The 12,462-nt window shown below is 56.5% G+C and overlaps 1 protein-coding gene across 2 annotated transcripts in view; it reads right to left on the bottom strand.

The window, feature by feature from the left end:
- Positions 1–12,462, bottom strand: part of LRRC4B (leucine rich repeat containing 4B) — a 39,251-nt gene that overhangs the window by 15,707 nt on the left and 11,082 nt on the right. Inside the window, exons 1-2 of one of the 2 annotated variants that reach the window (XM_066374102.1) lie at positions 9,897–10,087; positions 7,703–8,034 (exon numbers count right to left, since the gene is read on the bottom strand). In XM_066374102.1, the coding sequence (XP_066230199.1) occupies positions 7,703–7,999 (297 nt within the window). In that variant the 5' untranslated portion in view covers positions 8,000–8,034; positions 9,897–10,087. Of the gene's footprint in view, positions 1–7,702; positions 8,035–9,896; positions 10,088–12,462 lie in introns of those variants that run through there. The other variant, XM_066374100.1, reaches the window with a different exon arrangement.

The raw sequence follows: 12,462 nt of genomic DNA on the forward strand, positions 1-12,462 counted from the left end.
GCCCAGACAGGGATCCACCTGGCAAGCCCATTAGGGGGTGATGCTCTGCCTATCTGGGGTGTTCTATTATATTTTGCTCCGCAATGGAGCTTTTCCTAGCACCTGAGGTGGAGGCCATGGAGCCATCCTCAGCGTCTGGGACCAACTTGCTCCAATTGAGCCATGGCTGCAGGAGGGGAGAGAGAGAAAGAGAGAAGTGAGAGGGGGTGGGGTGGAGAAGCAGATGGGTGCTTCTCCTGTGTGCACTGACCAGGAATCCAGCCAGGGCCTGAAACTCCATTCTAAGTAGCTGTATAAACTTCCGCCTTGAGAATGCACTGTGACTCATTTATCTGGCACCTGGATATTATGGGGAAAGAAGGCCACTTTTGCAGCCCCACGGTTGCTGGGCTAGCCTTAAACCTAACTCTGCAGCACCTCCTTTGGATGGGTTGATAGTTTTTTTTTTGTTGTTGTTTTGTTTTTTGTTTTGTGACAGACAGACAGGAAGGGAGAGATGTGAGAAGCATCAGTTCCTTGTTGTGGCACCTTTGTTGTTCACTGATTGCTTTCTCATATGTGCCTTGACTGGCGGGGGACAGCAGAGTGAGCTCAAGCCAGTGACCTCAGGTTTTCGAACCTGGGTGCTCTGCGCCCCAGTCTGATGCTCTATACACTGTGCCACTGCCTGGGCAGGCAATGATCTGTTTCTTAGTACAGAAGCCAAGAGCCATCACACGCACTGTACACATGACCTGGGGGGGGGGGGGCCCTGAGGGACCCAGCGCAGCAGGCTACAAGTCTCGGAGGGGAGGATTGGTACTTTGTTAGGTTAAGTGCATGTTCTCTGAGCTACCAATGCTCCTGGTGCACATTCCAAGACATTATAAAACATTATCACGTACGCCCCGAAGGGGTCCCAAGGGAGGATTTGTGGTGGGGGAGCCCAAAGCCTCCTGAGTGTCTGTCCTGACTGAGGTGGGGGGGCAAGGCATGAGGGGGTGCCCATCCAAGGGGATTCTGCAGCAATTAAAGGAAACAGAAGAGGCACCGCGCATGCGCACACACACGGACACGTGGCTAGCTCTTAACAACCCAGGCCGAGTGAAAACAGCGAGACAAGAAAGCCATCTATAATACAGCTTCATTTACATAAATTAAAAATATACGCACACAAAGCAACAATAAGCATTTTCCAGAACACACACAAGCAGAAAGATCCACAGTAAACACATTAGGGTGGTTGGCTGCGGGGAGGAGGGACCCAAGCGGGAGGAGCGCGCACGCAGGCCAGGAAGGAGGAGGCTGACGCCGGAGCTGAGCGATGGGCCTCACTGAGCAGAGCCCAGCGGGTGCTGAGCTTCTCCCTGGTACCCCAGGACCGGGGAGGGAGCGCAGGGGTGGCAACGGCTCTGGCTCTGGCTCTGCCTGAGGATGCTTCTCCAGGGGCCTTCAAGGAAGGTGGCCTGTGGCTACGAGGCAGAGGGAAGGCGTGTCCCTGGGCCCCTGCTTTAGAAGTCCTTTCCGTAGGCCCCTCCAATGTCAAGCAGAATTTGGGGCCCCATGTAAGATTGCTGATTTTTTTCAAAAAATTATTTGGCCCATGAAGGCAGAACAACCACCTCCACACCGCTGTCCTTCATGTCACAGAAGGACATTTGGACTCTCCCCAAAAGTCGATACCCTGGTCCCAGAGAGAGGCCAGTGTGGCCACCTGGTGCACTTGAAGTTCCCCACAGTCCCTGTGTGACCCTCGGATCTCACTGTTCCACAGGACAGGACAGAGGCAACAGGTAAGGGGGACCCAGGCACTCCCGTTCTCACAGCACCGTAGGGACTTGCCACCTGTTTGCTGACAGATGCCTCCCCACCTCTGCCAATCCCTTGGGGCAGGAGCTCACAAGCTGGCCTTCTATTCTGCTGAGCACCCACTGTGCGCCAGGCTCTGTTCCGGGTGCTGAGGAGACAGCAGCGAGTGGGCAAATTCCCTGCCTTCATGGAGGTGGCAGTCCATGCAAGGGCCAGATGACAAGCAAGTGACCATAGACGGGGAGGCTCTCATATCTCCAGAACTCAGACCTTCCTTATAGAGCTTTGGTGTCAGGCTTGTGTGCGTGTGTGTGTGTGTGTGTGTGTGTGTGTGTGTTTGGGGAGGTCACAACCACCATGAGTGAGGACAACAGTCAAATGGGACTGATGGGCCAGCGCTTCTCTGATCACCCCTTCCACCCAGCAATTCCACTTCTGGGGATTTATCCAAAGGGAGGATCCAGAACGTCAGGAAGAACAGCACGAAGATGCTGACTGCAGTGTTGTTTATATCAGTGACACCCTGGGCATAAGAAGGGGCAAAGAGAGCCCTGGCTGGGTTGCTCAGTTGACTAGAGAGCATCGTCCCTATATACCAAGTTTGTGGGTTTGATCCCCAGTCAGGGTACATACAAGAATCAACCGATGAATGCATAAATAAGTGGAACAACAAATTGGTGTTTTTCTCTCTCCATTTCTCTCTCTCTAAAATCAATCAATCAATAAAAACAAACAAAAAAAAAAAAAGAGGAAGAAGAAGGGACAGAGGACGCCTACATGCCAGAATCTTATGCTGTCACCAAAACTGACAAAGTAGACAAAGATTGCCTTGACTGGTTGGCTCAGTGGTAGAGCCTCGGCCTGGCATGTGGAAGTCCTAGGTTCAATTCCTGGTCAGGGCACCCAGGAGACACACCCATCTGCTTCTTCACCCTTCTCCCTTTACTTTCTCTCTGTCTCTCTCTTCCCCTCCCTCAGCCAAGGCTCCATTGGAGCAAAGTTGGCCCGGATGCTGAGGATGGCTCCATAGCCTCTGCCTCAGATGCTAGAATGGCTCCGGTTGCAACGGAGCAACACCCCAGATGGGCAGAGCATTGCCCCCTGGTGGGCATGCTGGGTGGATCATGGTCGGGCGCATGCAGGAGTCTGTCTCTCTGCCTCCCCGCTTCTTACTTCAGAAAAATACAAACAAAAAAAAGTAGACAAAGATTAGTGTCAGGTAGAAAGATGTTCATTATTAAGTTTCTAGGTGTCAAAAACCCATTGCAAACCAATATAAAATGGTGTTATTTCATATTTTTCTTTGAAAAGTAAGAAAAGCAAGACTTTGGTTGCTTAACCCTAGCCTACCGCACATGCCGAGAACGTGCATGGAGAGTGTCATCTGTAGCTGTCGAGTCACACTTGGCTTTCGTTGCTGTGTTCTTAGTTAGGTATAGAGTTTCTATACTAATTTGTATTCATTGGGTAATAAAAAATTTAAAAATACCTTTACAGAAGCACAGAAAAGAGCCAGGAAGGCTTTAAAACAAAATGTAAGTAGCAGTTATTTATATCCTGATAGTGGGATTAGGAGAGATTTTTATTAACTAATTTTTTAATTTTTCCATTGATTTGAGAGAGAGAGAAAGAAAGGGGGAAGGGAGAGAGGGAGAGAAAAGCATCAACTCGTTCCACTTAGTTGTTTCATTTAGTTGTGCACTCATTGGTTGCTTTTGCTATGTACCCTGACTCGGGATTGAACCTGTGACCTCAGCATGCCAGGCCAACACTCTATCCACTGAGCCACTCGACCAGGGCCAATTAAAACAATTTTTTAATTTGGATAATTAAAAAGTTATTATTATTATTATTATTATTTTAAGTGAAAAGAGGAGAGACAGACAGATCCCTGCATGCACCCCACCCAGACTGAGATGTACCCAGCAAGCCCCCTACTGGTGATACTTTGCCCATCTAGGGCCCTTGCTGGGCAAATGAGCTATTTTTTTAGTGCCTGAGGTGGAGGCTCCATGGAGCCATCCTCAGTATCTGGGGCCAACTCACTTGAACCAATTGAGCCATGGCTGCTGGAGGAGAAGAGAGAGAGAGAGAGAGAGAGAGAGAGAGAGAGAGAGAGAGACAGGCAGGAAGGGAGAGAGATGAAAAGCACCAAGTCTTCATTGGGGCACCTTAGTTGTTCATTGGTTGCTTTCTCATATGTGCCTTGACTGGGACTACAGCAGAGCAAGTGACCCCTTTTTCAAGCCAGCGACCTTGGGCTCAAGCTGGTGACCTTGGGCTTCAAGCCAGTGACCTTTGGGTTCAAGCCAGCAACCCCGCGCTCAAGCTGATAATTCCATGCTCAAGTTGGCAACCTCGGGGCTTTTTTTTGGGGGGGGTTTGTATTTTTCTGAAGCTGGAAACGGGGAGAGACAGTCAGACAGACTCCCGCATGCGCCCGACCGGGATCCACCCGGCACGCCCACCAGGGGCGATGCTCTGCCCACCAGGGGGCGATGCTCTGCCCCTCCAGGGGGTCGCTCTGCCGCGACCAGAGCCACTCTAGCGCCTGGGGCAGAGGCCAAGGAGCCATCCCCAGCGCCCGGGCCATCTTTGCTCCAATGGAGCCTTGGCTGCGGGAGGGGAAGAGAGAGACAGAGAGGAAGGAGGGGGGGTGTGGAGAAGCAAATGGGCGCTTCTCCTATGTGCCCTGGCTGGGAATCGAACCCGGGTCCCCCGCACGCCAGGCCGATGCTCTACCGCTGAGCCAACTGGCCAGAGCCAACCTCGGGGTTTTGAACCTGGGTCCTCTGCATCCTAGCTCGACACTCTGTCCACTGTGCCACCACCTGGTCAGGCCAACGTTATTATTTTTTAGAGCGTCTCTAATTGCTCCAGAGGTGTCCCCATCCCCACCCCCTGAAAGGTGCCTGCTGCTGGTGTACAGCACCTGTGCTTGTGGACAGAATGCCCACTGCCCTCAGGGAACATGCCGTGGGGGGTCAGTGGTCTCCAGAGTGGGGGTGCGGAACCTCAGTATGGGCGTTCTGACCCTTTGGCAGATTCTGTTTCTGTGTGTATTTTCTCACATCTGTGGTGCATGGTTGCAGGAGACCGAGCATGGCTTACACATGAATTCATGTGTGTCCACTGGGCCACATGGATATTCTGACAGGGGTGTGGACCTGAAAGGTTTGGAGGCCAGTGGCCTGGAGATGGGGTGACAGACACATGTGCAAACAGGTCCAACCAAAAAGCTCAGTCCAGACCTAAAACCTTGGAGTCACCCTCTTTCTCTCTTCCTGGAATTTCCTACACCTGTTCTGCAGGAAAAACCTATCATTTACACAAAACAGAACCAGAATCTGTCTACCCATCAGCACCTCGCCCCAACCAGCATGTCTGAGCTGCCACAGCTCCCCTGACCTCTGCATTAGCCTCCGGCTGTCCCCTGGTCCCTGCGGTCAAGGCCCAGCACCTTGGACACACCCATGTCAGGTACAGCCTGTTCTCTGCCAGAGCCACCACCGGCTCCTGTCTCCCTCAGAGAAGAGCCCAAGTCCTCACCGTGACTGCAAGGCCCAGCAGGATCTGCCCCCATTGTCCCCTCTCAGCCCAGTGGGCAGCCCCCTGCCCGGAGTGCCAGTCCCCAGAAAGCCACAGGCTCCTCGCTGACCTCCTGAAAATCTGTGCTCAAATGTCACCTTTGCAATGAGGCCACCCTGATCTCCCTGTCTTCAAAGCTGTGCCCACTGCCCTTCCCCCTTTCACACCCGCCACTGAGTGACCATGCCCGCTTCCCCAACACAGGGCTCAGTGAGGGCAGGGCTGGCTGTGGGCTTTGGTCACTGATGTTTCCTAAGTGCCCAGGACACTCCCACACAGAAGGAAACCAGGAGACATTGAACAGATGAGATGCATTTAGGTCGAGGGTTAGGGTGTCTGGGGTGGGCTCTGGACCCAGAGAGGAAGGCGATAAGGGAGGCTCGCCGGGGGGACCCAGGACCAAAGAGAGGCATGTTCAGACAGAGGGATGGCATGAGCAATCTCAGCGCCAGGAATGTGACCTGCAGCAGCTGGAGAGGCTGGTGGCCAGTCCCAGCTATGTGACTCTGTGATCGCAGCAAAGGGCCCGGACTTCACTCCTCAGAGGATTTTGGGCAGAGAGCTCTGCGTGGTGGCTGCTGGGGGGCTGGGCTGTGCACTGAAGGAGTTAGGAGCTGGGGGCGCTCAGGGGCCTGGAGTGGTCCATCCTGGGCCTGTGGGCGGTGCCGAGAGCGGCCTGACACCTGCTGCTCAGCAGGTGTTTGTGGGACTGAACTGTTCACCGAGTCCCGCAGAGAGAAAAGGGGCGCTGCCTCAGCCTTGGGGGGCGGCTGGAGTGGACGCAGCCACTCCTCACTCTTGCAACCCTGAAGCCCACACTCCCCGTGGCTTCGGTTTCCTGACCCAGCCATCCCGCCTGAGCGCCATCTCGTTTGTTTGCGCCTTGCTTCTTCCCTTCTAGGCGGAAGCCAGGCAGGGGCGGGGAAGGGCTGTGTGGTCTCAGTCTTTGCCTAGAACAGGCGGCGTCTGTTGACTGTTATGTGAATAAATGGAGGATGGACAGAGTATGGGGGCAGGTGGATGATGACCATGAGGTGCCGAGTGTCACCCCTGAAGGGAGACATGGACAGGTCTGCTGGGACTGCAGCGTGAGGGACTGAGGTGGACTCAGAGGCACCCTGTTGGAGGGGGTCTGGGGTGGAGGCCTGGACCCAGAGGACAGTAAGTCCTGTGGGAGCAGGGGTGGGGCCATGTCACCAGGCCTCTGATGTTTCTGGACCCCAACTCTGTCTCCACTGGTCCTGGCCCCATGGCCACCAAAGAAGGGACAGCCTTGTTGCCTTTGGCAGCCCCCTGGCACTGCCCCGCTAACAGCCCTGGTTCCAGGCTCTCAGGACAGTGAGATGAGGGCCGCAGAACCCTCTTCTCCCAGGGGACAGGCCAGGAATCGTGATGGCAGAGGACAAAGGCTGCTGGGGGCCTGAGATATTCACAAAGGAGGCCTGGCCAGGAACAGAGGACTGACTGAGGCCTTTGAAACAGTGGACCTCAACCAGGGGTGAGTCACCACAGAATACCTGGCATCATCTGGAGACATTTTGGGAACTGGGGACAGGTGTCCCTGGCCCCTAGTGGCCAGAGAGGCTGCTCAAGCACCCGACAGTGCACAGGAGGACCCCACCACCACGGGTGATCCGGCCCCAAACATCAACAGAACAGAGAGAACAGACCGAGCTTTGAACATGCACAGCTCTGCCCCAAAGCCGCATGCAGGGCTCGTTTGAGTCACAGTCATAATGAATCTGGTGGCCACGGTCCCGTCCAAGCGCCAGCCACAGGCAGCACGGCTCTCACGGAGCTCCAGTTCTCACACCAGCTCGGGGAGCAGGGTGCAAGCCCCGAACAGGCAGCAGGGAGGGTTCGCCCGGTGCCGAGACCATTCAAAACCCTCGACAAGTATAAAACCCATCAGCACACACACCAACCCCTCGAGCAGGGGCTCTTATCCCCTTTTTCAGATGGAAAAACTGAGGTGCAGACTCATGCCATCACGGGCCCGAGGCCACGCTGCAGGGGGGTGCGCACACAGCACAGAGATCCTGAGGAAGGGTGGCTGGGGGGGGGCACTGCCTGCGCCCCTGTGGGAAGCAGGCGGTGGTTCTGCCCTGGCCCCAACAGCTGGCCACGGAGATGCGGAGTCTTGGACCTGAGAAACCCCAGGTGGCCCTGGCCCAAGTTAATAGGATACAGACAGCATCTCATAGGTGCCCAAGGGCTGATGTGAAGAGCAGCTGGGGTCGCTGAGAAGGCCCTGCTCAGCTCGGGGAGGAGGGACTGGCTAACACCTGTGCCCCCCACCCCACCCCACCGGCTGCCGAGGGCTCACCTGGATGCTGTTCTCCTGCAGGTTCAGGTAGCGTGTGTTGACAGGGATGCTGGCCGGGACCTCGGCGAGCTCTCTCCGTGTGCAGATCACCCGGCTGGCCTGGTTGCTGCAGGAGCAGGCCACGGGGCACGAGGTGGCCGGTGAGGAGCCCCCTATGGCAGCCGATGTCAAGGCCACGCCGCCCCCGCCAGCCCCCAAGGGTGGGGAGAAGAGCCAGAGGAACAGCAGGGCCCCGTGGGGCCAGGACATCCTACCAGGCGGCAGCGGGGGGCACGGGGAGCCGCAGGCACGCGCCATCCTCAATGTTCATGCTCCACTTGGGCGCCGGGGGGCTGGCGGGGAGAGAGGAGAGGCTCAGTGAGGGACAGGTGCCTGCACGGCCTGGCCTATCTGCTCCCAACACCCAGCCTTTGGACGCTGCTGCCACCTCATCACCTCCCTCCCTTCCTTTCATCTCTCCCTGCTGGGAAGACTTCACGCCCATTTCACAGAGCTGTAAACTGAGGCTGGGGAGAGAAAGTGCTTGCCCAAGGCCATGTGGCCAGACAGTAGAGAAGTCAGCCAGATTCAAAACCAAGTGTTTTTGCATGATTTCAAAAAGGTAGATAAGCAAGTAGAGATGGAGAAAGACACAGACGAGACTAAGGTGACAGAGAAAGGGTGAAGAGCCAAACTGGAAGTCTGAGTGGGGGTGCGGTCCCGTCACAGCACCCCCTGCAGTCCCCTGGCTACCTGCGTGAGTCGCCGGGAGGGCCCAGCCTCCTGTGTGTCCCCCCCTCCCCGTTGCTTCACTCTCCCAGAGTGTTGGCAAGGAGGCCAAGTTCCCCAGTGCCTGCATGGCCTCCACCACACCCGGCCCAGCCTCCTGCTGCTCTCAGTCACCTCTGAGCCGGTCCAGGCCCTTGGGCCTCACAGCAGCTGCAGGGAATTGAGTTAGACTCACGGGGGACCTAAAGGAACATGAGGTGCCAGAGAAGTGAGGGGATGGGTGTGGCTGGTGGAGGGGCAGGGGCAGAGGAAGCTGGGGGCCATGCTGGGGAATGGGGCGCGGGGCCCAGGCTGCCCTGGACTGGCCTGCGCTGGGGGGACCCGCCACCCTGTGTCCGAGTTCTGGGAGGGGGTGGGTAGTGTGGGACCAGGTCTTCCTGCCCCCATTTCCATTAAACAAAAGAAGGAAAAGAAGACAAGCTTGTAGTAATCAGAGCAATAACAACAATAATCAAAGCTGCTCGGCAACCCTGAGCAAGCTATCACCATGCTCTGACTCTGCATACAGCTGTCTTCTGAGCCTTGTGGTAACCACAAGAGAAAGCTGTTAGGGGCCCAATTTACAGATGAGGACACTGAGGCACCAGGAGAGAAATTGGCTGTCCCCAGGCATGGAGCTCATCTGGGAGGGCAGGGGGAGGTGGCCGTGGGTCAGCGCTGTGGCTCGTAGCCCCCTTGCACACAGTGTGGAGGTCACACAGACGCACCCACCCCAGGAAGCCTTGACCCAGCACGCCGACCTGAGTCCCCCGCGAGCTGTCTGCGCACTCACACCAGCAGCAGCGACAGGGCACGCCCTCTCCTGGGACTCAGACCCACGGACACAGGCCTCCACGCACATGCGTGCACACACACATTCACTCTCTCCTGCAGTTTCCTAGATTATTTCAACTCCGATAAAAATGCATGTGTGTGTGTGTGTTGAGCGCGTGTGTGAGAGCGAGAGGTAGACAGAGACAGAAATGGAGAAACAGAGGGACAAAGAAAGAGACAGAGACAGAGGGACAGAAGGAGAGACAGACAGAGGGACTGAGAGAGGGAGGTTTGAGTCTGTCTGTATCCTGAACTCATTTTTCTACCTGGAGGGCCAGGGGCTGTGTGTGCTTCTGTCTGATGTGAGGTGCGGTGGGGTCCTTGCTTCCCCGAGTGTGGCAGGAAGGCCAATGCTCTGTCCTTGTCCTGAGCCCACGGCTCCTAAGACTGGCGATGACCTAGCCCACCCCCTCTAAGCCAGGGGACTGGTGCAGCCCTTCGGGGCCAGGATTTGAGGCTGGGGTACCCACGAACCAGGCCCCCTCTCTCCTGCCATCAGCCCGCATCTCCCCCCCCCCCATCCCCATTTCTGCAGCGGCCGGAACTCTCCAGCCTTCCCTCCTGAGCCCTCGCCATCTTCGTCCCTGTCCCCTTCCCACACAGGGACACTCACCCCAGTGGCTTGGCTTCCGCTGGGCCTCTCCCTGCACCCCAGCCCCCCCCACATGCCTCCAGCCACCTGGGCTCTGCCTCTCCAGTTCTCTGAGGTTTCTGTTGAGGTCGTGCTGGGGGGGGGGCGCAGGGGCTTCTTGGGTCTCCCCGCGCCCCCCCCCTCCTCGTCGCCCTTCCCACCCCTGGGGGTGGCTGTCGTAGGCCACTGCAGCAGTCTTCTCCCCTCCCTGCTGCCTCCTTGGGTCCCTGCCCCCACCCCCAAATCTGTCTCCACTCTCCCCCCACTGACAGCCTCTTTTCTCTTTACCCTCAGACCCCTGGCCCTCTGCCTCCGGTCCCTGTCCCCTCCTCAGACCTTTACCCCCTGTCAGTTTGCCCCCTTACTGTCCGGCCTCCCCTGGGACCATCAGGTCCCCTCTCTCCTTCTCCTCCATCTCCTCCTGACTCTCCCTCGGTCCCCGTCACCCTCTCATTGTCCGTCCGGAAGCCCGTCTCAGTCAGATTCTCTTTCCATCTGCCCGTCTGTCTTGGTCTCCCTCTGCCAGGCTCTGTCTGTCCGTCTCTCGCTCCCTCTCTCTTTCTCCGCGATTACAATTTCTAGTCACACGGCAGTGCAGAGCCAAGCTGTGCCTCTGCCTGGGCTCCTTCTCTCTCACCCCTCCCTCCGTCTTTCCCTCCTTCTGAACGGGGAGGGCACCTCTCTTCCCTCCTCCACCCCCCTTCCCTGCGCCCAGAGGCCTCCCCCTCCCCCGCTAATCAAAGGCTCCGTTATCTAATTAACCCATTGGTTCTGGGCAGCAGGGAAGGTCGGGAGAAGCGGGGGAGGACATGGACGGCTGGGCTGCCAGGGGGCGGGGGGGGGGGTCTGGGCAGTGCCAAGCCTGGCCTCGTGGCAGACAGCCTCATCCACTGCACAACCAGGCTGACCCCCCCCCCGCCCACCGCGGGCTGAAACCGCCCCTCCTGCATCTACCCCCCAGCGCTGGGGCAGACAACCTAGCACAGGCTCCCCTGCAGGCACTCCTTCCAGGACCCCGCGGGCTCCCAAAGCCCCCCAGCACACCACACAGCCATTTAAACTGGGACTCGCACCACGGACACCCAGTTTTTCTGTTGAGGGCTAGCCTCGTTCATGCACAAGAAACTGACCCCCACACACAGCTCTCCCTTGGACCTCAGCCATGTCCTGATGTTCGCCTCCTGGTACATGTCTGCAAAATGGGCAGTGGGTCTGCATTTGCTCATTCGACACATTCATCCATCCATCCATCCATCCATCCATCCATCCATCCATCCAATATCTTCCAAGTCCCTACTATGTGTAGACACTGGTACAGGTGCTGACAAATGCTAGCTCCACACTCAAAACCCAGGACAGTCATAGGGCACAGAGGACAAGCAGCAAGAAGAGAGACACCGATCAGCGCCAGGGTCTGGGTCTGGAGGCTGGATCTGCCATTTGCTTGCTGTGTAGCCTCAGGCCAGTGACTTCACTTTTCTGAGCTGCAGAAAAATGTTGTGGGAACCAGGCTGATAATAGTATCTCTCCCAGGGCTGCTGGGGACTGACTAGTGAAATGCTCAATCAGTGGTTCTCCCCTTCTGAGACATGCAGACCCCCTCCTCCTCATTGCCACTTCCACCCTCGGCTTCCTCCCGGTCTGTTCCCATACCACCCACAAGGTCTGGTGGACACTCAAGTCAGACCCTGCCTGCCTCTCCTCAGAGCCTCTCCTGCTCCATCTGTCCTCACTGGGTGTCAGGACAGAGACATCCCCAGTTTCCAAGAGCCTCTCCCCAGGCCAGGCTGCTTCTCTGACTTCAGCTCCTCTCTGCACCCCAGGCTCACTCCCCCCCCTGCCCTCTCCCTGTTCCCAGAACAGGCTGTGCACAAGCCTGCCTCAGGGCCTTAGCACTTGCTCTGCCCTCTCTCTGGACCTGCCATCCCTGCTTGTTCTTGTCTTCTCTCAGGTTTTTGCTGAGATGCCACCTTTTCAGTGAGGCCTTCCTGACCACCTGACATCACATAGCCCCCCCACCCCCAACAGGCCTCTCCAGAAACTTCTCTGCATTATTTTTATTTTTATAATTTTTTTTTTCACCATCAGCTTCTTGTAAGTTATACTCTGGAGTGTGAACTCCCCGAGGGCAGGGGCCATGCTTGCTTTGTGCATGGTGTGATCCCAGCACCTACCACAGAGCACGGAGCCTGGTGTGTGGTAGGTGCTCAGGAAACATCAGGAATGAACGGATAGGCCCTGACCAGTTGTTCAGTTGGTTAGAGGTTGTTCCAATATGCCAAGGTTGTGGGTTCAATCCCTGGTCAGGGCACATGCAGGAATCAACCAATGGATGCATAAATAAGTACAACACAAATTGGTGTTTCTCTCTCCCAATCAATGAATCAAATTTCAAAAAGGAATGAACAGACATGGTGCCAGTGCTCTTAGTCTATATTTCTCCCGTCACACCGCATTTTGTCACAGTTCCATGGAGGCACATCGGGCCCTTACATCCCCCGCTCTGCGCACCTCAGGCTCACGCCTTACATGTGCCCGATTCTGAGGT

The sequence above is a fragment of the Saccopteryx leptura genome, chromosome 3 (genome assembly GCF_036850995.1).
Source record: "Saccopteryx leptura isolate mSacLep1 chromosome 3, mSacLep1_pri_phased_curated, whole genome shotgun sequence".
Taxonomy (NCBI): domain Eukaryota; kingdom Metazoa; phylum Chordata; class Mammalia; order Chiroptera; family Emballonuridae; genus Saccopteryx; species Saccopteryx leptura.